Source organism: Ursus arctos, unplaced genomic scaffold (genome assembly GCF_023065955.2).
Source record: "Ursus arctos isolate Adak ecotype North America unplaced genomic scaffold, UrsArc2.0 scaffold_36, whole genome shotgun sequence".
Classification (NCBI taxonomy): Eukaryota; Metazoa; Chordata; class Mammalia; order Carnivora; family Ursidae; genus Ursus; species Ursus arctos.
Genome location: NW_026623050.1, coordinates 434,728 through 460,459, shown reverse-complemented (window position 1 = coordinate 460,459; position 25,732 = coordinate 434,728). Strand labels below are relative to the sequence as shown.

Genomic DNA, 25,732 nt, shown 5'->3' with positions numbered 1-25,732 from the left:
CCTAACTTTGAAATTTTTGCTTTTTTTTGGAGATTGTCTTTGTCTCTTAAAATGTTGTTCATAGTTATTAGAGAGACTGGAGATTCCTAGGAATAAGTTATGGAAAACCCCATTCACTCAGCAGGCAATGCTACGTCCCTACTCTGTGCAGCATGCTATCTTCCTAAACAGTGGAGGAGAGCCCAGGGGCAGAGGCTCTTTCTGATCTTAAGAGAGTGTGTGTCTTGGGCCAGGTCACTGAAGAACCTTTAGAAGAAGAGACGGAGGACGTTGCAAACCTGTGGAGCTCCTTTAACGACGAGGAAGAGGAGGAAGCGATGGTGTTCTTCGTCCTGCAGGAGAGCACTGGGTACATGGCGCCGACGTTGCGGGCCTTGGCCGCCATCCACACCGTCATCTCTTTAGTGTGCGTGGTGGGCTATTACTGCCTGAAGGTGAGTCGCTGGCCACTCTGAATCTAATCGGACTCCTTGGGGGAGACACAGCATTTTGAACCCAGCCAGGCCTTTGTTCTCCAGGACTTTGCTGGTAGACCGGGGTTCATGGAGCAGTGGCATTGCCATCACTGGGGAGCGGCTTAGAACTGTAGACTCTTGCCACACCCCGAGCCTTTTAAATCAGAATCTCCAACTCAGCGTGCCTCCCGGGGGATCTGTATTCACGCTAGTTTGAGAAGCCTTGCTCTGGGAGTCCCTTTTCAGGCACTTCCAGTTGAATTTCACAGGATTAGAATCACCGGGCGTGGTCACACGTGGAGCTAGTAATGAGAGCTGCTTCTGATCTTTGAACTTAGGTTGGAATTTTTATAAAAATGCTTTTCACCTTTCAAAATGTGTTAGGTTTCAAGTACTCGAGATCTCAGAGGAAGACTTACTGATAAGTTACTGTTTCAGTTATCTAGTGCCAGCTAGATTTCCCCCAAAGCTCAGTGGCTTAAAATGACGATCGCTTTCTCTCTCTGATTCTCTGGCCTGACTGGGCACATTTGAGCCGTCCCTCTGCTCCATGTGAAGGCAGCCGTGTGAGCAACCATCTGTCAGCTCAGTGGGGCTGGCCCGTCCACGATGGCACGCTCTCACGCCTGGAACATTGGCAGGGAACGAACAGCTGGAAGGCTGGGCTCAGCCGGGGTAGCTGGGCCTCTCTCTCTCTCCATGAAGACTCCGCAGGGTCAGCCCAGATTCATTGCTGCCCAGGAGATGGGGGGGAGCCACTCCAGGGCATGAATATCAGGAGACCGTTCACTGGAGCCATCTTCACGTGCTACTATGGTTATGAATCTTCATGTAGTCCTATGAATCCTTCTATTTTTGGTGTTCTAAGTCTGGTTCCGCTGCTACTAAACCACATCTTTTTTCTCATTACATTTTCTTTTCTTCTCTTAAGTCTCCTTGGCCAGACACCACGCCATCTTCTCTCTGGGAAGAGTCCACAACGTGTATTCTGTCCTTGTGGCCGTCACTTCCCCCCGTGAACTAGAGTGTGCTGCGGGAGGTCTAGCTGCCCCACTGGGGAGACCATGTGCCCTGACCCACACTAAGGACTCCTGTGTAATGATGAAAGCACAGAGTTTGGAGCCAGGCTGCCTGGGTGGGACTCCCAGTTCTGCCACTAACTTCACCATTCCTATGATTCCTCGCCTGTAAAAATGGGTGTTATAATAATAACATCAACTCTTGGGAGTTTTAAATGAATTCATATGTACAACAGGACTTGGAACCCCAAACGTAGTAACCACGGAAGCATGTTAGTAGCTTACCTTAGTTCAGCATCCTGGGGCTCAGCTTGTTGGATTCGGTGCAGGTATACTGGTGACCTAGAGAAAACAAAAGGTCAACACTACCTACGGAATAAGGATGTGGAGGTCCTCCTTACAAGGGTGTACACACCCTTAGAAGATTGAAGGGGGAATGCTTCGAACCCCAGCGATGAGTACTGCTCTAACCCTTGGTATTATTATTATTCGGAACCCTTTCCGAATACAGCAGACGTTATTCAGACAGGCTTCACCTTTGCTGTCCCTCCCGCGTCATCCATTAGCGAGCAGCAATCATTGATTCCTCACAGTGTGCACATGCCTATTATTAGCTTTCGCCACCTTCCTGTCATTAGTCTTTTATCTTCTCGGCGTTGTTTTGTCATTTTAAAGAAAAAAAGGGCAAGAAGTAACTCTTTACAAATCATTATCTAAGTTTTATCTTTTTTTTCTTGGAAATAAAGAAATAGTGTGGGGCATATGGATTTCATGAGCTTTGAGGAAGAGTTACTGGAAGAAACTGTTTGGAGACCCAGGCCCGAGGGATATTGCCACATAACCAGTCGCTTTCCAGCCGCATGACAAGCCCCGGCCCTGTCTGCGTTGAGCTTTCCTGGCTAGAGGAGCCCCTGGCCACTCACTTCCTGGGATTTCAGTAGTCTCCTCTGACCTCACTCACTCTGTCCCTTATTTGAAGTATGTGTGTCTGGTGATGGTTGGGGCAAGTAGATTACTTTCCCCTCCTCCTCTGTGTTCGCTTTTGGTGGTAGTCATCAGATCCATGCCATCATCTCTAGGCTAAAAGGACAGTGACAACTGGAAGAGAACAGGGAGTGACAGGAACTCTCAGGAAGAAAACTGCAATACAGAAAGACTGTACAGAGCCCAGTAAATCCTCTCCTCCTAGCTAGCAAGCCATGTTTCATCAACCAAACATCAACACCATGAGATGAATAAGACTGTAGCCATCGAAGGGGGCTGGAACATTCCATGGGATTTCTGTGGCTGACCAATCCGTTCTACAGTAGTTCATTTTCCTTCTAAGTCTTGGTTCAACTCCAGTCTAGGAATCCTAGGGGACCTAACTCATTTGGCCCAGGGACTGGTCTAAATATGGCCTTCCCAGGATGGGTCAAGGAGTCCAGTTTGTATTACTATCAGCTATTTAAACCTTAAAGGGTGGCCCACATGAAACCAGCTTTTTGGAGAGGGAGGCATATTAGCCAAAGGAGTGAGAAGAGATTTATTTGACTTTAGATCCACAACGAGGCACCCTAAGAATCCTATTACAAAGAGATTACTGCCCCAGGGGCACCTGGCTGGCTCAGTCAGAGGAGCATGTGACTCTTGATCTCAGCATCATGAGTTCAAGCCCCAGGTTGGGTATAGAGATTACTTAAAAAAAAATAAAATAAACTTAGAAAAGAGAGAGAGAGGGAGAGAGAGATTACCACCCTGAAGTTGGAAAGGCCAATTTGTGGGGAATGCTTAGGAGAGAGTGCAGTAATTAGAAAGCCTCCTTTGAGTAACCAGTGTCTTCCCACTCCTAGGTCCCTCTGGTGGTATTCAAAAGGGAAAAAGAAATTGCCAGGAAGCTGGAGTTCGATGGCCTGTATATCACTGAACAGCCATCTGAAGATGACATCAAGGGGCAGTGGGACCGCCTGGTAATCAACACACCGTAAGTGTCCCCTCACCTCCGTCCCGAAAAGGAAAAGCAGTCTGTACTGGAAATAGAATGACATGTTCTTAACCAGCCTCGGACTGATTAATATGAAGCTTTTTTTTGGGGCGGGGGGCGGGTTCCAGGACTTATTTTCTCCACTGCCTTTCCAGTAAAATAGCCTATTGCCCCTCAAACACTTGTGTGTATCTCTATGCATTTAATGGGGGACAGAGGATGTGACCAGGGAGGGCTGAGCATATTTAATGAAGACCAGAGGGCCCGGTACAGTACGACTTAGTTTTCCATGTTCAAGTCATACAGAATGTTTCCCTGGCCCGGGGGTTCTGCGATCATCTGATCAGCTTCTCCAGAGTTCCCATACGGCATAGCCGTTAGATAACAGCACCACCTCTGAAGTCTTCTCAGACAAGTAGCCTGGTTGGTACTAGAACTCCTCCCATTACCACTTGGTAGGCAGTTCCTTGGGCAGTTAAAACAGGGCCATGCGGGGAGCGGGGAGGGGGGCTACAACCTATGGCGTGAAGCCTGCTTTGTTGGTAGGCATGTGTATAATTAGTACCACGGTGAGAAAGAGCACTGATTCTCCAGCCAGAGGTGGGACACCAGGTCAGCTCTGTCACTCAGTTGTCTGTGAAAGGCGCAGGAATGAAGCCTGCTGAGCCTCCATTTCCTCTTCACTAATAGAGGCACGAGATTACCACCTCCTGAAGCCTGGAGCATCAGCGAATGTGTGTTACATGCTTGGTACAGGGCCTGGCATGGGTAGGCATCAAGCTGTTCGTCATTCCCTTTCTCTACCTGTTCAAACAATGGCCATCACCATTAGCGAAGGTAACACTGGCGTGTTCACAAATGGGAAAATGAGAGTTTCGAGATAAATTAATGTGCCGAAAGAGAAGAATACAGGGTGAGATATATAAACAGAAGTGACGGTGTTGAAACTCTTAGCTGTGCCAATTCAACTGTGCACGTCTGCAAACAACCACCCTGACCCCTGGGGAAAGAAAATCGCTCCTGATGCAGACGGTCAGGCAAACGGAGGGAGGCAGCTTTATAAAGGCACAACGGAGATCTTTAAAATAGTCTCTAGAACAGGAAGACTCTTCTCTTGGTGGGGGGAGGTGAGCATGCAAATCAGAAGCTGTCCCGGCTCCAGGTCCTCGGCGAGCCCTCAAATGAGGGAAACTACTAAGCCCGGTTTCCCACCCTTTGTCATCACATCACAGAAATTTTGGGTCCTATTAAATAATGTGATTCTTTGGTCAGCTTTCTGCAATTAGCAGTAATGCTTGTGTGTGTGACACAGGTGATATGGCCTAAAAGTCCCAGAAAAAAGGCAGTTCAGTATCGAGAAATATAAGTATTTAAGGAGTTAGTGAGATGAGTACACGAAAATGTTCCAACAAGGATATTTGCGGGGTTTTTTTTATTTGAAGTGGCTTAAATGTCCATGAGTAGAGAAATGCATAAGTAGCTGTTTTAAAATTTTGAGGTGGATGAATCATTTTTTCCCGCAATAATGGCATCATAATACATGCAGTGCTTTGCAGTAACCTATTTTTTAACAGTTAACTATGTACCGAAGAGAGCTATCTTTTTGTATTGTTAAATATGCATATTAAGAAAATATAAAATGTTTATTTTAAAGTATAATAACGAACCTCAAAGTTTTACAAATGGAACTTTGCTCATAGCTTCCAAGTCCCAGATGTTCTCCCTGATCGTAACCTCCCCAACCGTCGCTTAACTCCTCTCTTGGCTTTAGTGATATTCGTTCTTTTGCTTTAGTATATAGTTTACCACTTAGGTATGTGTCCCTAGAAGCGTTCTCTCACGTTGACTATTTCTGAACTTTGTGTAAGTGGAATTATGCACTATGCACTATGCGGTCATACTTGGTTCGACACGGCACCGGGGACTCACCCGTGCTGATGCGTGGAGCCACAGTTTGCTCATTTCAAAACTGTAGCGTTGTCCATTAGATGAGTGATTATCATGTGTATATCATGTGTTCACCCACTTTCCTGACAGTGGCTATCTCAGCCGCTTCTGGTTTCTGGCTTTTACCAACAGAGAGACAATGAACACTTATATAGCTGAGGCTCCAGTAAAAGGGTTTCTCTAGAGCAGAGACCAGGAAAGGGATTTGCTTAGTAGTAGGGTATGCAGATGTTTGTGTTGATTCACATTCCAGCCACCACTGTGTGAGAGCTCCTGCTTCCCGCCTCTTGGCCACACCTCAGATACTCAGATAATTGGGCTAATTCGGTAGGTGTGTAATAGCATCTCACCGTGCATCTCCTTCCTTTCTAAAGAGGCTGAGGATCTTTTATTATTTTTGACCGTTTATACATAGAAGTATTGTTTATTGGTAACATTTCCCTGCTGGAGGTTCTGTTGTCTACCTCACACTTTAAGGAATATTATCAAGTAAAATTATGTTTTCTACCTTCAAGGAGCTTACATACTTAGGGGACAAGAATACTCAGACCAAGGTAAGATCATGTCTGTGAAATGGTCTTGCCTGGAACCTTCAGTCAGTGGCCCTGTGGCCTCACTTGTGGAATTTTCCACTTAGGACAAAATGTGACCAAAGCTGAGTTGTACGTTACGGACCGTTTGTATAAGGGATTTAAGAGAAAGGAGATTTTAGTGTGGACAGAGGAAGACTGGGTTGATTTTTTTATTTGCCTTGTTTATTTTAGGTTCTAAATGTAATCCATGAAAAAAATCAAGTAGAAAAACGTACAAAGAAGAAAATCAAAATAATAATTTCCATGCCTCCAGAGATAAAATCTATTACCACTTTACTCTGTAAACTCAGCATTTGTTTTTGCTTTTAAGTGACATTTTGATGTTTGAAACAAAGAAATTGCTTTAGCTTTCCCCCTCCCCCCATCCCTGAAAAAAATTTTTTTAAATGTTGTCAGCCTGTTGGGTGGAAAGTGGCATTTGCTGAGGGTTATTCTGAGAGGTCCGTGAATAGAGGGAAGTCCTCACTTCCATATCACCAGCTTGGGTGGTCTTTATAGAATAGGAGACTCTTGTTGCAGAAGAATGGACTCACATTAAGGGAAACAGAACTAAGAATGCATGCACCAAGGACCAGAGGTTCCTTGGCTGCAATCTAGACTCACAAGGAACTCTCCCAGGAAAGATAACCACTGTGGAAGGGAGAAAAGTCTTTTTTGAGAGAGAGAGAGAGAGAACAAGCACACAAGGGGGGGGAGGGGCAGAGGGAGAGAGAGAATCCCAAGAAGGCTCCCTGCTGAGCACAGCGCCCGACGTGGGGCTCGATCTCATGACCCTGAGATCATGACCTGATCTGAAATCAAGGGTCAGATGCTTACCCGACTGAGCCACCCAGGTGCCCCAAGAGAAAAATATCTTAAATGGTTCTTGCTAACATACCTGAAAGTGACGGTTCCTCCTGGACTTTACAAACTCTTTGCACTGGAGCTGGTATAAGTTACTAGGCTGAGGAAAGACATTCCTCTGAGGGGTTAGGGATGGTAGGGTAGATCCCTCCAAAAGACAGAGGGATCTAATTCCCTGAGAAAAGCAGACCCCACAGGAGTTATATAGGGTTGGAGAATAGAGGGAAGAGCACTCTGCTTAAGAAAACCCCCCCACACACATGAACTAAAGGGATTCCCATACTGGAAACGTCATCAAGTTAGGGACCTTGTCTGTATTTTCCACCACTGTATCCCTATCACCTACCCCAGGTGCCGACATAAGGTTAGATACTCAGTGAATGAAGCCTGAATGCATGTGCTCTCCTACGGGGTTTCGTTTCTAGTTATACTGGGATCAAGAAATATGTACTTGCTTCTGTCTAGTCTACCACCACAATTCCGGGCTCTTTATTAGAAATTTGAGGCAGAATATGCAGAGTGGCTCTCCAGGTGTTTCAGAAGTCAAGACAAAGAAGCAAAACCATGTATCAGTTAGATCTGTGCTGACCCTGAGCTTCCATCAGTCTGAATTCTTGAATGAGTGGGACAAACCCAAGGAGATCCCGGATCCAGACACAGATCACACAGCATCTTGACGTGTTTGCCTTGATGTTAAGAGCCTCCCCTCTTCCTTTTCTTTTTCAGATCTTTTCCTAATAACTACTGGGACAAGTTTGTCAAGAGAAAGGTATGCCTTGTCAGTTGGTGGGGGTGGGGGAGTGGTTTCCATGACCACCAAAGAAATGTAGAATTTTTTTAAGTTCTACATATACAAACATGAATAAATTTTGCTGTTGTTTTTCTGATGGTATCTTGAACAGAGTAAGTCACAGAAGGGTTTTTGTATGAACATATGTAGGTTTTGGCTCCATTCCTATACTCATCTGCCCTAAATAGCTTAACATCATCACTACTTTCTGCATACTAGTTTTCTTCTCCCCTCCAAAAAGAGATCGGCTTGAGAAGCGGTTTCCACTTGGTCTCTTTAGTTTCTGTCTTCTCCCGGGGCTATTGTTTTCCTGTTTTCCTGTAGCATTTTGAATCGTGTCTTCATCAACCCCCTTGAAAGAGCCCAGAGCCTAGTGGAGCTCTGAAGACCTCGGGGCTGGAGACGGCACCGCGATGCGTGGCCCGAGCTCACCCTGCGTCCTCTCTCTCCAGGTGATCAACAAGTACGGAGATCTCTATGGAGCAGAACGCATTGCTGAGCTCCTGGGTTTGGACAAAAATGCCCTTGATTTCAGCCCGGTCGAAGAGAGCAAAGCAGAAGCGGCCTCTCTGGTGTCATGGTACAGAGCTTAGGGTTCAAATCCCAAGTCTGGCCCAAGTAGAGCCTTAGTTTTTGCAGTTCTCTTCAGTGTGCCAGAGGGAAGGGCTGCAGCACACCCGCGTGAGCTCAGGCTCTGGTCTGGCTTAGGTGTTTTCTTCTAGATTCTGACCTAGTGGGAGAACACTGGCTTCAAAAATTTAAAGACCTATCAGTTTTTATGCCTGTTAGAGTTGAAAGAGAAAGACTAATTAAAATTTCGAGATGTGTGATTCAACCATTCTCGGTCTCATGGGAAACACATACAACTTGATAAAGCTCAGAGCTATGTTTAGATTATTAACCTGAGAGAAAAAACTTAATTTTTCCCCTTATTAAACACTTAACTAAAGTCTGACATTTATAAGTTTTAAAATTTTTCTGTTCCCCTTTAGGCTGAGTTCCATCGACATGAAGTACCATATCTGGAAACTGGGAGTAGTTTTTACCGACAACGTGAGTACAGCACCCGGGAAAACAAGGTTCTGTCCCGCAGGATCAGGGATGTCATTGGAGGCCAGGAGCCACAAGCTAGGGCAGGTGCCAAGAAGATTCAGTGCTCGGTTATCAAAGCCGGAGGGCCTTCCTGGTGCAGGGGGACCAGTAGCCGTGGAAGGTGGTTGGGCTTTCACTTGGCAATTCTTAGGCCAGTCACAGCACCTCAGCTCCTCAGTATCCAGGGAAGAAATGGTTTAATGGGCCCATCAGGAGGCACGAATGCCTGGAAGGTTGCTGACTCACCTCTCCGTCCTTCCTCCACAGTCCTTTCTCTACCTTGCCTGGTATACAACCATGTCCGTCCTGGGCCACTACAACAACTTCTTCTTCGCCGCTCATCTGCTGGACATTGCAATGGGCTTCAAGACGCTGAGGACTATTCTGTCATCTGTCACTCACAATGGCAAGCAGGTATATGTCATGGCGTATAGTGCACCTTTCTTGGCCAGACGTGTGAACTAGTAGATTGTTGTTGCAAAACTGCGGCCGTCACTCAAGAGACGTAAGACCTTGATGTAGAAACCGTGAACATTTAGATCAACCGGGAAAAAAGGGAAGGGAAGGAGGTGATGGACGTGAGAATCACTCTGGAGACTTTTGAGGTTTACCCTTTCCTCCATGAATCTGATACCTTCCCTGGGGGGTTGGTGAGTCGGCTATGCAATTAGGAAGCTCCCCGGGAACTTCTGATACATGCTTCTGACTAAGAAGCAATCACTTAGACATATATATTCACACATACGTGTCTGTATCTGTATCTCTATGGACCTGGCTATGTCCAGCATCATCAGTATCCAGTCTGTTTTCTACAGTGTTGTCAGGGTCAATCCCTTGATTAAAATCTTCTAATGGCTCCTTTTGTCAACAAATTCAAACTCCTTAGCATTTCATTCCCCATTAAGTGCAACTTCGTAAATGAGACAGGAGTTCCCTCCCGTCTCTAAACCTTTGTGTAGGAGAGGGAGAAAAGAAAGAAGTTAAAATGTGCCTGGCTTTGTACAGCCAATATGGAGAACTGTATGGAGGCTCCTCAAAAGATTAAATCTAGAACTGCCACATGATCCAGCAGTCCCACTTATGGGTATATATCCAAAGCCCATGAGATCACTGTATCAAAGAGATACCTGCATACCCATGTTCATTAAAGCATTATGCTTAATAGTCAGGATATGAAAAAACCCAAGTGTCCATCAGTAGAGGAGTGGAGACAGAAAATGTGGAATGTACATACAATGGAAATCCTGGCATTCACAACATAGATGGACCTTGAGACCACTAATGCTAAGTGAGATAAGCTAGACAGAGAAATACAAATACTGTATGATCTCACTTATACGTGGAATCTAGAGAAATTGGACTCCTAGAACCAAAGAGTAGAATGACGGTTGCCAGGGGATGGGGGGGAAAGGGCCATGTTGGTCAGAGAGTACAAACTTTCAGCTATAAGATGAATAAATTCTGGGGATCTAATGTAAAGCATGGTACAATCTTGTAGTTAAAAATACTGTCCCGTGTACTTGAAATTTGCTAAGACAGTAGATCTGAGGTGTTCTCGCAGCCGCCCCCACCACACACACACACACACAGAGTAATTGTAACTGTGTGAGGTGACAGATGTGTTAATTGCCTTGATTATGGCATCATTTTACAATGTATACATATACTAAATCATCACCTTGTACACCTTAAAAAATAGGGATTCCAATCAGAAAGAAATAAAGTCAAAATTGATGTTTAATTCTAAAATGAAAGGTGTTAGAATCAGATCTATAAATACGGAGAACCAATGGTTGCCAGCGGGAAGGGGGCTGGCGGGTTGGGCCGAATGGGTGAAGGGAGTGGGAGGCACAGGCTTCCAGTGACGGGATGAAGAAGCCGCGGTAATGAAAAGCTCAGCACGGGGAAGACAGTGGGGTTGCGGTAGCGCCGCGCGGGGACTGACGGGAGCTCCGCTTGTGTTGAGCGTGGTAACACGGGGACCTGCCGAGTCACCGTGCTGCACACCTGCCACTGACGGAACGTTGTCAGCTCTACCCAAACACATTTCTGAAAGATCATCAGGGATTAGGGTGGCTTGTTTCTTGTTTTGGTTGGTGATAAACATGGAGAAAAGCTAGAAATACACATTTGCTGCCACATACGAGCTGCTCGGGTTTGGGGAGGTGACAGCAGAACCGGTGACCAGGTGTCTGCCTGAGTGTGGATGCTTCCGTACGGGTCCTGGGAGTAAGGCCGCTGTGTAATTTTACCTGTGTCTTGGGAACTTTGACCCTGTAAAGCAGGGTTTCCCTAGTGTGAGCTGTGGAACACCACTTCTACAATACATTCTTTTAGGGTGATTTCCTTCCCCTGTACTCAGATACTGAAACTTCAGTTTTTCTTGATTTGGCTTAATGGCGTTACACAGAACTGTACCTTAAATGGAAAGCTTAAACAATGAGTTTCTTATATGGGCTTGCTAAATAAACTCTGGCAAGATTTAAAACAACCAAACCTGTGCCCATCTGGCCATGGGCCGGGTGCTGTGACAAGTGCACAACTATCTTGTAAGGTAGATGTTATGCTCATTTGACAGATAAGAGAACTGAAGCTCAGAGAGGCTAAGTATCTTACCCAAGACCACACAGCCACTAAGTGGCAGAACTAGCCCATTTCTTGGTGCAAAGTCCAGGTTCTTTCTGTTTCTAAAACCAAGTACGTTCTGTGAGGTCTGCTGTCCGAGGTTGGTAAGTCGTTATTCATCATTCAAAGAAGCCTTCGAATATTTTTCTCCTGGTATTTATCTCAGTACTCATGCCTACCCCCTTTTGTGTAGCAACTCGAAACCCGAGAGCAAAGATCTTATCTTCATGATGACTGCGATCTTCATCTCTTCCGGCTCAACGCCCCCGTCCCGTGTGGGGGCCACATGAGCAAGTCCCACATCACCCTCATTTCGAGTACTTCCTCCAGCCAGGAAATAAGCATGCCTATGACCCCTGCAAAGGTTCTAGGCAGATTTCTTGATTATGAAAAATGTCACTTCGCTAAACCATCATAAATCTTACGGCAGCTTCAAATCTGTGACTACTACCGACTCGTGGTTATCTATGAAAACATGTAATGTAGGGACACCTACCAGTCCAAAGAACCTTTTGAAGCAGCCTTAGAGTAGAAGCCATATCGTGAAGCCTCCGCTCACTGCTATCTCTGCAAAAAAGCAAGGGCCCCTTCCTCCTAGCGCTGTCACCGTTCAGTCCTTAAAACCCTCCTTCCAGTGCCGAGGCCCAGTCCCGTAGCCGGGGTATGCATCTGCTAGGGCTGCCGTCACAGAATACCAGGCTGCTGGCTTAAACAACAGACTTTTTTCCTCTCAGTTCTGGAGGCTGGGAGCCTCAGATCAAGGTGAGTGCAGACCTGGTTTCCTCGGAGGCCTCTCTCCTTCGTTTACACCTGGCCACCCTCTTGCTTTTTCACTTGCTCTTTCTTCTGTGCCTGCAGCTCCTGGAGTCTCTTTGTGACCTAATCTCCTCTCGTAAGAACTCCAGTTAGACTAGAACAGGGCCGATTCTAAGTCCATCCGTCCAGTTTACCTCTTTAAAGGCCTGATCTCCAAATTCAGTCACATTCTGAGATGCTGGAGCAGATAAATTTGGGGGGAGACAATTTGGTCCACAACCCCCATCACTGTCTTCCTCCCATAGCCCGTTTTGTCCACTTGCAGTAGGACAGCCTTCACTGCCACCCCCTCCTCCGCCCCCTTTCCACCTCGCCTTCCTTTGTTCCTTGGAGTCTCCGGAGAAGACCCACCGCTCCTCATGTCTCCCTCCCCCCCCCAGCTGGCTCTGACTGTCGGGCTCCTGGCCGTGGTGGTTTACCTTTACACCGTCGTGGCTTTCAACTTCTTCCGAAAGTTCTACAACAAAAGTGAAGACGACGACGAGCCCGATATGAAGTGTGACGACATGATGACGGTGAGAGCCCACTGCCAACAGAGATTAGAGTGGAATACAGGTCTCCTCCGAAAGGGAGAAGTGTCCCAGACAGACAGACGGAGGGAAGACGGGTTGCAGGTGCACTGGTCTAAGCCCAGGTAGAAAGAGCACACTGTGGGGAGGGGGGTGGTCTCAGCCATCTGTGCTGTGTTGAAGATGGGGATTACCTCTATCTGAATGTGAATGCACCTGCATCTAAATTTCTTGGAAGTCAGACTTTCGTTCTTTGTCTCTGAGTTCCCAGGGTCTAGTCCCCTGAATCTGGTTCTCAAGTTATTTCAACAGGCCTGATGGGGTTCTTTCAGAAAAGCCACTATCATCTGAAAAAATGTCAGAGCAACAGTTTGGGGGGGGGGAGGTGTTCCTGTCCAGCCAGCCGCTCGTGGGCAAGAAGGGCACAGCTCCAGGTGAGCTGGCAGAGGGAGAGCCCCAGTGTGACCAGCACACATCTGCACGCTGTCCCCGGCTTTCGCTGGTCACTGCCTTTCCGTCCGCAGCTCACCCCTCCAAGCAGGACAGACGGAGGGCGCCCCACTCTGGGAGCCAGCGCCCAGATGCCTGCACTGGCTCACATGCAGCCCCAGAGGAGAAACGGTCTTCTCGCAGATGTGGCAGGAATCCCCGCCCCCCGGGGGCACAGAGGCTGCAGAGCCAGAGGCGGCCTTTTGCAGGGGTGGCACTGTGAATGAAGGAGAGCCACTCTCCGGCGAACGCGTGTCCGTCAGCGCCCAGAGTTGTTTTAGTTTCCACACGCCTTACCTGACTTCTCCCGTACGTGTCAAATAGTTCAGACCCTTTTTTTTTTTAATGAGCAAAGAATATCTTCTTTTAAAGGCTAAATGTAACAAGTCTTGCCACCTTCCGAGACCCTACACTGACCAGAGGGCATAGAGGACAGCAGCTAGCAGCGCGAGGACTGATGTCACCACGGAGCGCCCCCCCCCCCGCCTCTGCGTTGTCTGGGACCTGGTTGTGGGAAAGAGCTAATAACCATCTTGCTAGAAACGAAACTCTGTGACCTTGACCTGAATTGCCAGTGTTTTTCTTCTCTAGTGTTACCTGTTCCACATGTACGTGGGAGTGAGAGCTGGAGGTGGCATCGGCGACGAAATTGAAGACCCTGCTGGCGACCCTTATGAGATGTACCGCATTGTCTTTGACATCACCTTCTTCTTCTTTGTCATCGTCATCTTGCTGGCCATCATTCAAGGTACGGTTGCCAGTCACGTCAGGTACGAGCAAGGCTTATACCTGGTTCTTTGTCTTCCGGTGTCCATGACATTATACACAGAGGCCTGTACATTCGTTTACCAGTTAATTCAACAAAGATTTACTGAGCACCTACTATGCACGCACGAGGCTAGACATAAAGCCAGAGATACACGCAGACACTGAGACAAGAAACAAGGATCTGAATGGAGGACCGCCCCTCCCCCAGCTCTGAACTCGGCTCCTCACTCTGCTTCCTGAAGATCTCCTGGGGCTGGTCTTACCCACAGCCTGTCTTCCCAGACAGTGTGGTGGTGAAGCAGCAGAGAGAGGAGCCATGAGAGACGGACTATGTTTCTTCTTCTTTTGTGGGGAGGAGTACTGATATTTTAGTCAATAGCTTGTCAGGACTTGGAGAAAGACAGTGATACACTTAGTTTGAGTCATGCCAAGTTGGGGGGCCTATAAACATGCAGGTGTTGAGGGCTAAGAAGCAGGTAACTGTAATAGGTCTTTCAAGAGAAGTCAGGAATGGAATGGGAGAGAAATAATAAATATAATAAGTACACATAAAATATAAATACAACAGTCCAAAAAGAAAACAACACAAATGGGATCCATCAGTGCTGGGGGTGGTAATCAAACATCTGAGCGTGGAGGAGACTTTCCAGAAAGAGGAACAAAGAAACTGAAGAGGAATCCTGATCCACACCAAGGCCTAAGCAGCTGGAGGAGAGGAAGAGCCAAAAGGAAGACCGAAAACAGAATGGCCAAGCACCATAGAGCAGGGAGGGACTAGGGGGAGCCACGTGGGTCGGGGAGTGAGCAGCTAGCACAGTTCTGCAGAAAGGCGGAGTAAGAGGAAGGAGAAACCGTGAGCCAGGATGCAGCATTTGAAAACACAATGATTTTTTTCTGATCTTGCGTTACTAGGTTAGCCTGGGAAAACAGTGTGGCCTCTGCCCTGAGCCCCCAAACAGATTCAACACTTTATCTGTCTTTGTATTTAAAATACCAGGTCTCATTATCGATGCTTTTGGAGAGCTAAGAGACCAGCAGGAACAAGTGCGAGAAGATATGGAGGTAACGTTGGACTAGCTCCGACTCTCTTTTTGTATCTTACAGCAAACGGGTTTTGTTTTGTTTTTGTAAATAATTGGGTCTGTTCTTACAAAGGGCCAGTCTTAGGGAAATGACCGACACAGTTTGTTTGCCATGCCTGTCCTCTGTGCCTGTCTGCCAGCTCTGGGCTTCACCCTCCCTGCTCTGCAGCCCCCACCCCAGCCTGCCTCCGCCGGGCCCCGCTAGCTAGGGGCTAAGGATATGACACCGTGAGGGAGGGGACTAAGAGCCAGAAGCATTAAAGAGAGAAATATTTTTCATGGTCTCTCCGTTCAGAGATCATCACCTCTTTCCCTCCCGCCTGTAACGTCACGTGTACTAACGCCTGTCCTGTTTCTCTTATTCGTCTTAGACTAAATGTTTCATCTGTGGGATTGGCAATGACTATTTTGACACAACGCCTCATGGCTTTGAGACACATACCTTACAAGAGCACAACTTAGCCAACTATTTGTGAGTATCCTTGGTCAACAGAGGTGACGGGCTGGGGAAGAAGTGGTAGAGTAAGATAACAGCTATGTCATGCGGTTCCCCTCGGTGCATGCCATTTCTGCCTATTTCTCTGAAAAGTAGAGGCAATTAGGAAGAAACTTCAAGGAGTTCTGACGAGCTTGCCTCTTTGTCCATATTCTCTGCCTTTCCGTGTTTTGACAGGCCCTTTCCCTGGGCCTCATAAAGGTCAGCCCCCACACCTGCGATTAGACCCCAGCCCTTTTTCACGTCCAACAATTTCTCTTTCCTCTACCAGAATTTTCCTACCCCCATGCAAGTGTTATTTTTTTAAATCCTAAACAAAGAACAAAGCTTGCAGCCCCACTGTACTCCCAGCTCTTGCCCTGCTTCTTTCTTTCCCTTCCAGTAAAACTTAAAGTGTCTGTGCTTACTGTCTTCAATTTTTCTCTTCCCATTCTCCTTTGAACCCATCCCACTCAGGCCTTCCTCCCCACCATGTCACATTTGCTCCTATCGAGGTGGTCAGTGCGATGCATGTCGCTGGGTTCTGTGGTCACTTTGCAGGCCTTACCCTGCCTGTCCTCTCCTGGGCACACAAGCACCAGGACAGTGGGCGAGTTGTGGATGTGGGTGTTTCGTACTGATCTGTCCTAGCACTTGGGATAGAAGTGCTTGGCACCCAGAAGGTGCTAGTAAGTATTTCAATGTTCTGAGGTCAAGCTTTCACTCAGGAACAAGTTATTCAGAGCCTACTATGTGCCATGGCCTGTGTATAAAGCTTACAACTTAGAGAATCTGAATTGTCAGGTAATGTATATTCTCTAGAAGTGACCATTTTCAAGAAAAGAACAAAAGCTACTCCCTGGGCCACCTCTTCCCTTCTGGGTCTACATTTAGGAAAAACTAACCTTTAGGATGGAACAGGCCTAGCCTTTGGGAAAGGTATTATTATCAAGAAGAAGTGGCAAAAACTTCTCTTTTTGCCAGAATATTTTAATCCTCGTTGAGAGTTTTCATCTTAATGGAGGTGAGGAGGGATGTCCTTCTAGAGAAGGGGACCACCTGGCCCTTCGTCATGAGTAGAGAAATGTGAAAGGGCGTTGTGATGCTGTTCCCTTCTACGTCTTCCCCTGGCACTATGGATTATAATCATCTCCCTTCTGGCCCTGTGCCCCACTAGCAGCGTGCTGGAGGAGAGACAACCCATCCTGTTCATATTCGAAACTCCCCCCTAAAAATGGTGCGTTGTCAAATAAACGTGCTAGGAAATGACGTCCTCCATGCCCAAGTCTCAAACGTGATAAAGATATTGCCCATGCTTGCTTCTCAGTCGGATGAAGGAAAAGGGAGAAAGGAACCAAATATATTTATTGCCTCTGAAGCTATAGACCTAAGGAGACCCGACAGAATTTGAAATCTGGGGCTCAGGTTCTCCCCACCCCCAGTCTCACAGCCCTATCTTTGAGGGCACAAGACTGGCTCCTTTGGAAGCTGTCTCTGAGATCATGCAATGTGAGCTGGAAGATCAGCCCCAGCTTCCAAGGATACTTGGGTACACCAGCTGAGCAGACAAACCCTAGACCCATCATGGTCAGAACAAGTGAAACGACACTAGTATTTCTCAGGTTTCCATAATACAAAACTCTTTCTGGAAGAGAACAACTTAGTAAGTTACATACTTTCCAGGACAGGTCCTTGAGACACACACAATTTCAGATCTACATTCACCCATTAATAATATGTTAAGACTTTTGGTTACCATTTCATTGTTTAGGGTTTTTTATTTTAGAGAGAAAGAGCCTGCAAGGGGAGGGAGGCAGAGGGAGTGGGGGACAGAGAATGTTAAGCAATGTTGAGCCCACACGGGGCTCAATCCCAGGACCCTGAGATCATGACCTGAGCCCAAACCGAGTCAGCCACTCAACTGACTGAGCCACCTAGGTGCGCCAGATGAGGATTTTTTAAAAAGGTAGCCAAAATGCTTCCTCACAAGTGACCTTAGCTCAAGGTTTGGGAATGGTAAAGAGGATTTCTCCTCATAAAAAGACTAACCAAAGTAGTATTGTCTTTTTCTCACTTATTATACCTTTTCCCCCTTGTTCCAGGTTCTTCCTGATGTATCTCATTAATAAAGATGAAACAGAACACACGGGACAGGTGAGAAATAAAACTTCTTAAGAATCGTACCCCTGCATTAGGAGTTTCCCTCTCAGAAGTCTTGAGGCTCAACAGAGCACAGGATGTCTGAAGTAGACACAGGACTTCAATGAACATTTTTCCTCTGCATTATTCTGCCATCTCTTTGGGACCTAAGAAGCCAATATCTTCAGGCAACTCCAGTCTATTCCTGAAGACTCTCTAGTTATCCTTCCCAACTAACACTGACATTTTCTAAACCCTTATGGTTACTGCTTCAGAGTAGAATAGCTGGAGGTGGGAAGAACGTTACAGAGAAAAAGACAAGGAGGCGCTGAGTGGGCGGCTCTAACAAAGAGAGTAAAATGGTGAGAGAGACAGCCTGAGAAAGATAACCACCTCATGTGTGGGTGACACAGGGAATGTGGAGGTGTGGGTAGTATGAGTGAAAGTTTGTGTCAAAAGGGATTCTGTGACTAAGTATGAGAACAAGAGGAAGAATACTCCAACATCATCACACTTGTAGGCAAACCTCACAGCCCAGACACTTGAGAGGTACCTGGTTCTAGAGCTCGGTGCTCCGGGCATCTGCCCGAGCTGGCACTCACTCCCCTTCATTGTGCGTTCTTCTGCCTTCTACCAATTAGAGTGTCGCTAGATCATTTTTACTTGCAATCATTGCACTGTGTTCAGTGTTTTGAGTTCGGGGGAGGATGGGGGGTGGAGAATGACTTTTTGTTCCTAAACTTGCCTGGGCTAGGAACACAGCAAGGAAGAAGGTATTAGTTGGGTCCCACCGCCATTCTCCAAGGGAGACCTACAGAGTAAACACTACCTGGGGTTTAGCTTACTGCGGTTTAAAAAGAAGTACCTTCCGTTCCCATTATTTCAGGAATCTTATGTCTGGAAGATGTACCAAGAAAGGTGTTGGGATTTCTTCCCAGCTGGTGACTGCTTTCGGAAACAATACGAAGATCAGCTTGGGTAAATCAGAATCAAACTCCACAATTCTGGTCAACTTCCAGTGAAATGAATCCTTTTTATAGTTCTGCAAAACATTTGAAATGTGACCTATTTATTTTAATGCCTCCCTTACGAGAAAGTGTTACAAATACGTGATATTTTGGAACTGATTTGGCTTTTTGTGCCTAATGGCCATAGCCCTGGGAGAGACAGCCTATCAAAATGTTAAAAGATGGCAAAGAATCAAGGAAAACTGTAGTTGAGAATACCTTCAAGTTTTTCAGTTCTAATGGAACTAAGTTGTTGCAATGGTGTCCTTGAGGAAAGGACTAGAAGTATGAAGTCTTCAATGCACAATACCTGAATTTCACACATTTGAATGTCACATGACAGTATCCACGAGTGACTCGTGGTCAACTACAAAAACACTTCTTTAACTGCAAATTTCTCCCATGGTACTTGCTAGTGAATGTATTCAGAATCGGCTTGAAAAGCTTTAAGCAGTTAAAGAAATAGAAAAAAACAAAAAAACCAACACTTTGTCGACACTGAAATATCGATTAAGTGCCTTAAAGTCTCTCTAGATATAGCTATGCAAATTTTTTATGTTTATGTTCCAGACGGACAGTTCCATTAACGAGTTGTGTTGCTCTTCCGTCTTTATGAAACTGCACTTGAAGGTCATTCAATGTTTTTCAGTAACAGCTTGTCAACTGCTGTTATTAGAAGTACTGTACTGAAAATTCAGACAGATTTCAGTCTCATGCCAAATTGAGTACTGCTTTGTGGTCCCCTTGTAAGTAGTGGAGCTGCTGTGTTTAGGTGAATCTCCCTACATCAAAGGAAGTGCCCACTGCAATAAAGTAATACATACCAACCCCGGTGTCGGCCTCTTGTGACATACCTCTTCTGGATAATTCTACAGCCGTACTGTGATTACTAGAAAAAGGGACCCGAGACAAATGGCCCAACACCCCACCCAAGAAAGAGAGGCATTCCAGAGACCAGCGTGCGTTTATTGTGGCCAAATCCATGCCTTGTTGCTGTTGTGCGAGCAGCACCTGCTGTGCTGCAGACGTGGGAAGGAAGGCGGCGGGAACGAGCCGTAACGTGCCCTGCCCTCCAGGAGTCTGAGGTCGCTAAGCCAGAGACAAGTGCGACGGCCTCTTAGATGTAGCGCTTCCGGTGCCCAGCAGAGAGGTAGGCGGCTACTGCGGCAGGCGAGACGGAGCACACTGGCTGGGGGATGCTCGGACACCAGCTGTTCTGGAAGGACAGCCTTGGGCCCGCCCTTACCGCCAAGGCCACCAGAATTTGCTTCAGGCACTTTTTTTTCTTTTTTTCTTTTTCTTTTACGTTAGGAAATCATGCTGTCCAGCCAGTCTTCAAGCTCTTCCTCAGTAACCGGTTTTGACGAACGCGGTTGCTCAGCTTCCGCACCCTGTCCTTGCATCACACACCGCTCGGCAGGACCTGGGGAAATAAGAGCCGTGTTAACGACTTCACAGTAGTCCCGAAACTGAGGGTTAAGGCTTCCGTGGGGTTTGTTCCATGATGGAATTCAGCCCTATTACCGTGCTTACAAGGGGAAACGGTCTGCCACGGCTTCTACTCCTTAGGAAGATACAGTAATATCTACACAAATTAATAAAGGGCGTAGAGATTTGCTCTTCTATTCTGCAGTGGAATGTCACAGTTCACTAGTTTTCTAAGAAGACCAACAGCTCAGTCTTCTTTTTACTATTGCAGCAAGCCTGGGGAGTCTTTTGACAGGTTCTCAAATGCAGTGTGTGGCTGGAGCGGCCCCCTTGGCCTCCCCGTAGCAGGTGGGCCGCTGTCTCCCCGAGCACGCACAAAGGACCAAGTGCTCTTTTGTACAAAAATAAGATCGAAATAGCGAGCCAGAAGTCCGGAGAGTGGGTTAATGGGCCTGCTCAGATAGTCGATTAAAAGGTCTGCCGCTGCACAGTTGAGGGCCACGAGGATCTGAATGCCTTTTTCTAGCGCCAGGTGCATCTGAAGCCCCAGGTTTAATACCGCAGTCGGGCAGGCCGCAGCTCTGCAAGCCTGGCGTATCGAGTGAGAGGCATGTTGTCAGAAAGGTCAGCTCAGGGGGAAGCGGGGATGTGAGCCCAGAAATAGATGTCAGCCGACACCGCCAGATCGATGTCAGACACTGATGGAGAGGTGTATGGACGGGACGCGGGTGGGGCTGTTTGCACAAAATCGAGAAGACGGATCGGGAATAAAATGGAAGCCATACCTTTTCCTTCTTGGGCCACCTCCCCATCTTTCTCAGATTCTCGGTCCTGAGAGGTCTGGTCTGGTACGATGTTCGCTCCCTCTCTTACAGGTGCATCTAAACTAAGCAGCAGATCTAACTCTTCCTCCAAGTGGTCTGCTGCCGACTGCAGGGGGGCAGTGGGTTTCTGAGAACCCTTCGAGGGAGCGGGGCTTGGGCCATCTTTACCCAGGTACATGGGGCAGCCAGCAGCGGCGGATTTCAGCTCGGAGATGGAGCCCTTTCCTCCAGGCCCCAAGGGCCCTTTTAACTGCATCCCCAGTCCCTTGCCTTCATCATTTCTCTTTGGTTTCACCTGAGGAAGCTCTAAAGGAAGGGTGGTCTGGAAGAGAAGCATAATAATGGAGGTAAAAATCTGAGTCCTGCCCTATTTGCTTACGCAGAAACAAAAACGGAGGAAGCCAAACTTTGTGGAATAGGAAATTCAATTCAGACAGGAAGTTTGCAAAGGGTCAGGCATCTGCTCAAGTTGACTGTTTCAATTGCTAGGATCCTCTAACAATTAGTACTGCTCAGGGTTTCACTTTTTTAAAAAATGCAATCGAACCACAATTACATTGTGAAGTGCCTGTCGTCGGTCTGTTGGGCCTCCCCCTCTCTGTTCATCATTCATTAGTTGTTGTCTTACATTTGTATCTCCTACGCTTACAGCTCTAGCCCTTCATTCACAACTATAGATTTCTAGATCCAACTCCTATTTCCACTTCAAGGTCTCAGAGGCATGGACCCGTAACGTCCAAACCTGTCTTTCCTGATACTACCCCATCTTGGAAGGCCAAGAACAATTCTGTGCTTGCTCACTCTCCATTTCCAGTATTTTCCACGCCCTGCTAATTCTCCTTTTGAAGTACGTCTTGGTCGAGTCCAGTTCTCTGCCATCTCCTCTATCGTCACCTTCGTCCCGTCTACGCTGTCCCCCTGGCCCGCTGCAGCAGCCTCCTGGTTTGCTCGCCCTGACCCACCCTCCACGTTCGCCAACACAGACACCTGCTCGTTCCCACAGTCCCCTCCGTTCTGCAGCCAGAAGGGTCCCGGGTAGCGTCATTCTCAGCAGCAGTGTTAAGGCAGACCTGATGGGGTCCCTCTTCTCTAGATTCTAGCTCCCGTGGTTTTAGCCTCCGGATCTCAGCTCATCTGACACTCCTTCAGGAAAGCCATTTCTAATCACACCAGAGTAGGTGGGTTCACTACTATAGATTCTCCTAGCACCTTACACTCCTCCCTCATGGGACCTACCACAATTGGAAAACTTGATCAATACTGTTTCCCAAAAGATTAAGCTCCGTGAGACCAAGAACCACGTCTGTCTGATCGCCACTGTCTGCTCTGTGCTAACACAGAGCCCGGCGCATCAATTTTTGAGTAAAAAACCAGCCAGACTTTATACTTTTACATTTCCTTCCATTTGATCCTTCAAAATGTTTCAAATGTAAAATGTAAAAAAAAAAAAAAAGAAAGAAAAACTCTCAAAATTATTTCATTTTCCCTTCAAGCTTTCAAAATGCTACCTTGATACAAAAGCCTCAGCTCTAGGAAAGGGAAAGCCAACGGTGGGACATCCTGCAGAGTGACACTTTTCACTCTCTTTCTTCTGCCCTAACCTGCACCAGCTGGCAGCGCTGTCGGGGTTTTTACCTGGACCAGTTCGGCAGCAACATTGAGTCGGAGCGAGAGAGGCAGTTCTTGAAGGGCTCGAACCAGTGATTCACAGTCCACATAAAATGCTGAATTCTATTAACAGAAAATTACATGCATATCAGGTGATGATTACAAATGACCTTTCAGAAATAAAAGAGAAGATGACAGAAGTAAATAAACCACCCACTGAAGTTACTTTTAGCAGAGAGTAAGTCCTATCATACATCACACTTGCTGGGGCTGCTCTTTCTATCCTCCCCCGTGTTAAGACGAGCAAAACCCAAGCCATGTTCTGGAGCCACAGTTCACACTGTGAGAGCAGGAACAGGGCAGCGATCACCCCCACATCAAGACTGCACAATAACCTGGAAACTATAGATGCTTTTGGAATTACTGGGAAATTGCAAGGAAAATAAGCATTTAATGGAATCGAAGTGGACCCCTCCCTCCAATTCAGACGGCTGGCCTTTGGGAGAGGAGGGAAGAGCCGTCTAAGCAGCGAGACAGGGCTGATCAGCACAGCCGCAGGAGCCTGTGAGGTCTAGGCTTCTGTTCCAACCGGAAAGCAGAGGCCAGACTTGCCCACTTGCTAGCCACACTGTGTGAGGCCACTGCCGAAAGCTTCCGTTGACTCCTCTCCCATTCATGGAAGTCAAGTCCTATCCCTGGAACGACCTCCCAAATTGACAGTAGTCGAGGACACAGTCCAGGTTATTTCATGCCTTGATGACAGTCTAATGTCTACTTTCTGGTGCCCTGGCCACCCAAGAGAAAGAATAAACCAGAAGTTGGCTATAATGGCCTCACATCAGAGGCAGATACCACTGAGCACCTCGTCTACCAAAGACATCCCAGGCCCAGCTAGAAACACAGCTTATTGTAAATTCACTGGCTTCAAGTTAAAAGAAAAGCCAGGGGTCGCCTTGTCAGGCTGGATTCCATGGCAGGGATCTCTGGAATGTCTTGGGTACATGGGTTTACAGTGAGCGGGGTGGTGAGCTCAAGAAGAGCCTGACGCGCAATCCAGACGCACTGTAACCCTAATCCCCACAACAGCAGAGCACGAGGACTGAGAGAAACAGTGTGGCTTTTCAACTGCCCTTCTGAAATATTCCCGAGGTGGCTAGCTCTTAGGTAAGCCATGTTGGAAGCACCAGAAGTGGCCCCTGACCCTGGAAAAAAGGAACTCACTTCTAAAAAACACAGTGTATTTAGGGAGCAGGACGGAGATGACAAAGCCCAGACAAGAAGGCAAGAAATTCAGTATCCATCCAGGCCTTTCTTCAGCCCTGCACTCAGCACCTTAAGGGCTGTGGTCAGACCAGCATGGCCAAGTCTTCATTTTCAAGTTTGAAGAAACTCTCTCAAACTCTCTCTCTCAAACTCAAGAAACTCTTTCTTGAGTTTGGTAGAAAGGTGTGGTCCTGAACACTTAACCCACAGGTAAGTCGTCACATGACACGCCCTCCCCACCGCCCAGGTACCTGCATACAAGCAGACCCCTCCTTCTAGCCGAGAAAAGAGCAAGGAGTTCACCTCTGCCATGCCTGCCACCATTCACCTGTTGCCCTCTTAGCTCCCAGACAGAAGGACCGTTGAGGGGTGCAGGGGTCTGGCTAAAAGTGGCCAGGCTTCCTCTGCTCTCTTCTGCATCATGTGCGACACGACTGCAAGGTAACATCCTCAACGATGAAAAGTAGGGGCGTCGGGGTGGCTCAGTGGGTTAAGCACCTGCCTTCGGCTCAGGTCATGATCCCAGGGTCCTGGGATCGAGTCCCGCACTGGGCTCCTTGCTCAGCGGGGAGCCTGCTTCTCCCTCTGCCTGCCGCTCCCCCTGTTTGTGCGAGCTCTGACAAATAAATAAAATCTTAAGAAACAAAAAGCAAAAAAACCAATGAAAAGTAGGCGTGGCTGCACAAAGATAAAGGGACTGACCAGGCTGTGCTTCTGAGCCATGTTCTGAATGTGTGTGTGTGTGTGCTGAGCTGGTAGCAGAATGGGGAGGAGGGTGCCCTGCTCCTCAGCCACATGTCAAACTGTGGACAGACTGTCAAATCACTGCAGCACACAGCAGGCGCTAGCCATGGAGTCGGGGAGGAGACGACAAGCCAGCACTGATTCTCTGTGCTCTTTAAAAGGGTTAGAATACCTGTCATCTCTCCTATGGAAAGAATCAAATTGCACTTGGAAAATAACCGAAACTCCTTGATTAGAAACTATGGCATGAACACAAATCAAAGGAGGTGGTTAGGCTTTACGGACTCACCGAAAGAGTTCTGTGAGATTTGTTCTTACTTTATAGCTTTGTTCCCCTCGCTATAGACGAAGAGTTATTAAAGCTATAAAATTAAGGATTCTTTCACTCAAGACCAAAAACAGTGTGAGGGGAAAAAATTAATTTTCAACCCTAAGGGAAATTTTCACAGAAAGGGAAAAGAAGGAAGGCCAAATAGCAAAGTAATTCACTCAAAATCATGCCTATAAACTATGAGTAATTCGCACAGATGGCCAGTTATACAGGTGAATTCTAGCTCCAAGGACCTGTATAATTTAAGCTCCCTGAAAATTTTCTGTACAGTTTAGGTAACTGAGACTAAACTTCTCATGAATCCTACCTCTCTTCTACCCCGAGACTATCTCAACAATAACGTAAAGGCATTAGTCTTCAGCCTTGAGAAGAGCCAATCCACAGTCAAGACGAACCATCTTACCTGTTTTGGACATGAAGCCTCACCATCCCACTCTTTCTCCTCAACAAACCGGAACTGTGAGAAGGAGTCCCCTAGGGATAGATAAAACATAATTTTATGCAAGAGCCAAAGGAAACACTCCGTTCTCTAAATTTCCCCTTGGGAATAAAAGTGCCAGTTCTGAAGAGCTAACTGTCCCGAATTCAGTGATAGCATTCAACAGAAGTTCCTGGCTCCCACTTCACACGGCGATCTGGTCTGGTGGGCACCTGCAAATCCTGTTGGCTTCACACAATTCTAAGTCACCATCTACGTGCTTCTGGAGACAGAACTAAACAGGCTTGCAGACACGGCCATCGACTCATACTTCGCACATTTTCGTCTCATCTGCTTAATGTATGCAAGGAAACGGATATTTATGATTTGGGGAGTGGGCACAGCTGAAAAGGCAGAAGAACAGAACTGAAGGAAAGACATTCTAGGCTGACAGGCTTAAACTGTCTCTTTGAGGTGAGATTATCAACCTCAACCATCACTCCA

The 25,732-nt window shown here is 47.1% G+C and overlaps 2 protein-coding genes across 2 annotated transcripts in view; one reads left to right on the top strand and one right to left on the bottom strand.

The window, feature by feature from the left end:
* Positions 1-19,439, top strand: part of RYR3 (ryanodine receptor 3) — a 586,345-nt gene extending 566,906 nt beyond the window's left edge. The window contains exons 93-104 of the mRNA XM_044392456.3: positions 234-434; positions 3,307-3,437; positions 7,547-7,589; positions 8,063-8,190; positions 8,603-8,663; positions 8,970-9,116; positions 12,524-12,658; positions 13,733-13,889; positions 14,907-14,971; positions 15,363-15,463; positions 17,569-17,620; positions 18,492-19,439. Coding sequence (XP_044248391.2) covers positions 234-434; positions 3,307-3,437; positions 7,547-7,589; positions 8,063-8,190; positions 8,603-8,663; positions 8,970-9,116; positions 12,524-12,658; positions 13,733-13,889; positions 14,907-14,971; positions 15,363-15,463; positions 17,569-17,620; positions 18,492-18,587 — 1,317 coding nt within the window. The 3' untranslated portion in view covers positions 18,588-19,439. The remainder of the gene's footprint in view (positions 1-233; positions 435-3,306; positions 3,438-7,546; positions 7,590-8,062; positions 8,191-8,602; positions 8,664-8,969; positions 9,117-12,523; positions 12,659-13,732; positions 13,890-14,906; positions 14,972-15,362; positions 15,464-17,568; positions 17,621-18,491) is intronic.
* Positions 16,816-25,732, bottom strand: part of AVEN (apoptosis and caspase activation inhibitor) — a 165,048-nt gene continuing 156,131 nt past the window's right edge. The window contains exons 3-6 of the mRNA XM_026480078.4: positions 25,214-25,284; positions 22,500-22,595; positions 20,826-21,186; positions 16,816-20,035 (exon numbers count right to left, since the gene is read on the bottom strand). Coding sequence (XP_026335863.1) covers positions 19,920-20,035; positions 20,826-21,186; positions 22,500-22,595; positions 25,214-25,284 — 644 coding nt within the window. The 3' untranslated portion in view covers positions 16,816-19,919. The remainder of the gene's footprint in view (positions 20,036-20,825; positions 21,187-22,499; positions 22,596-25,213; positions 25,285-25,732) is intronic.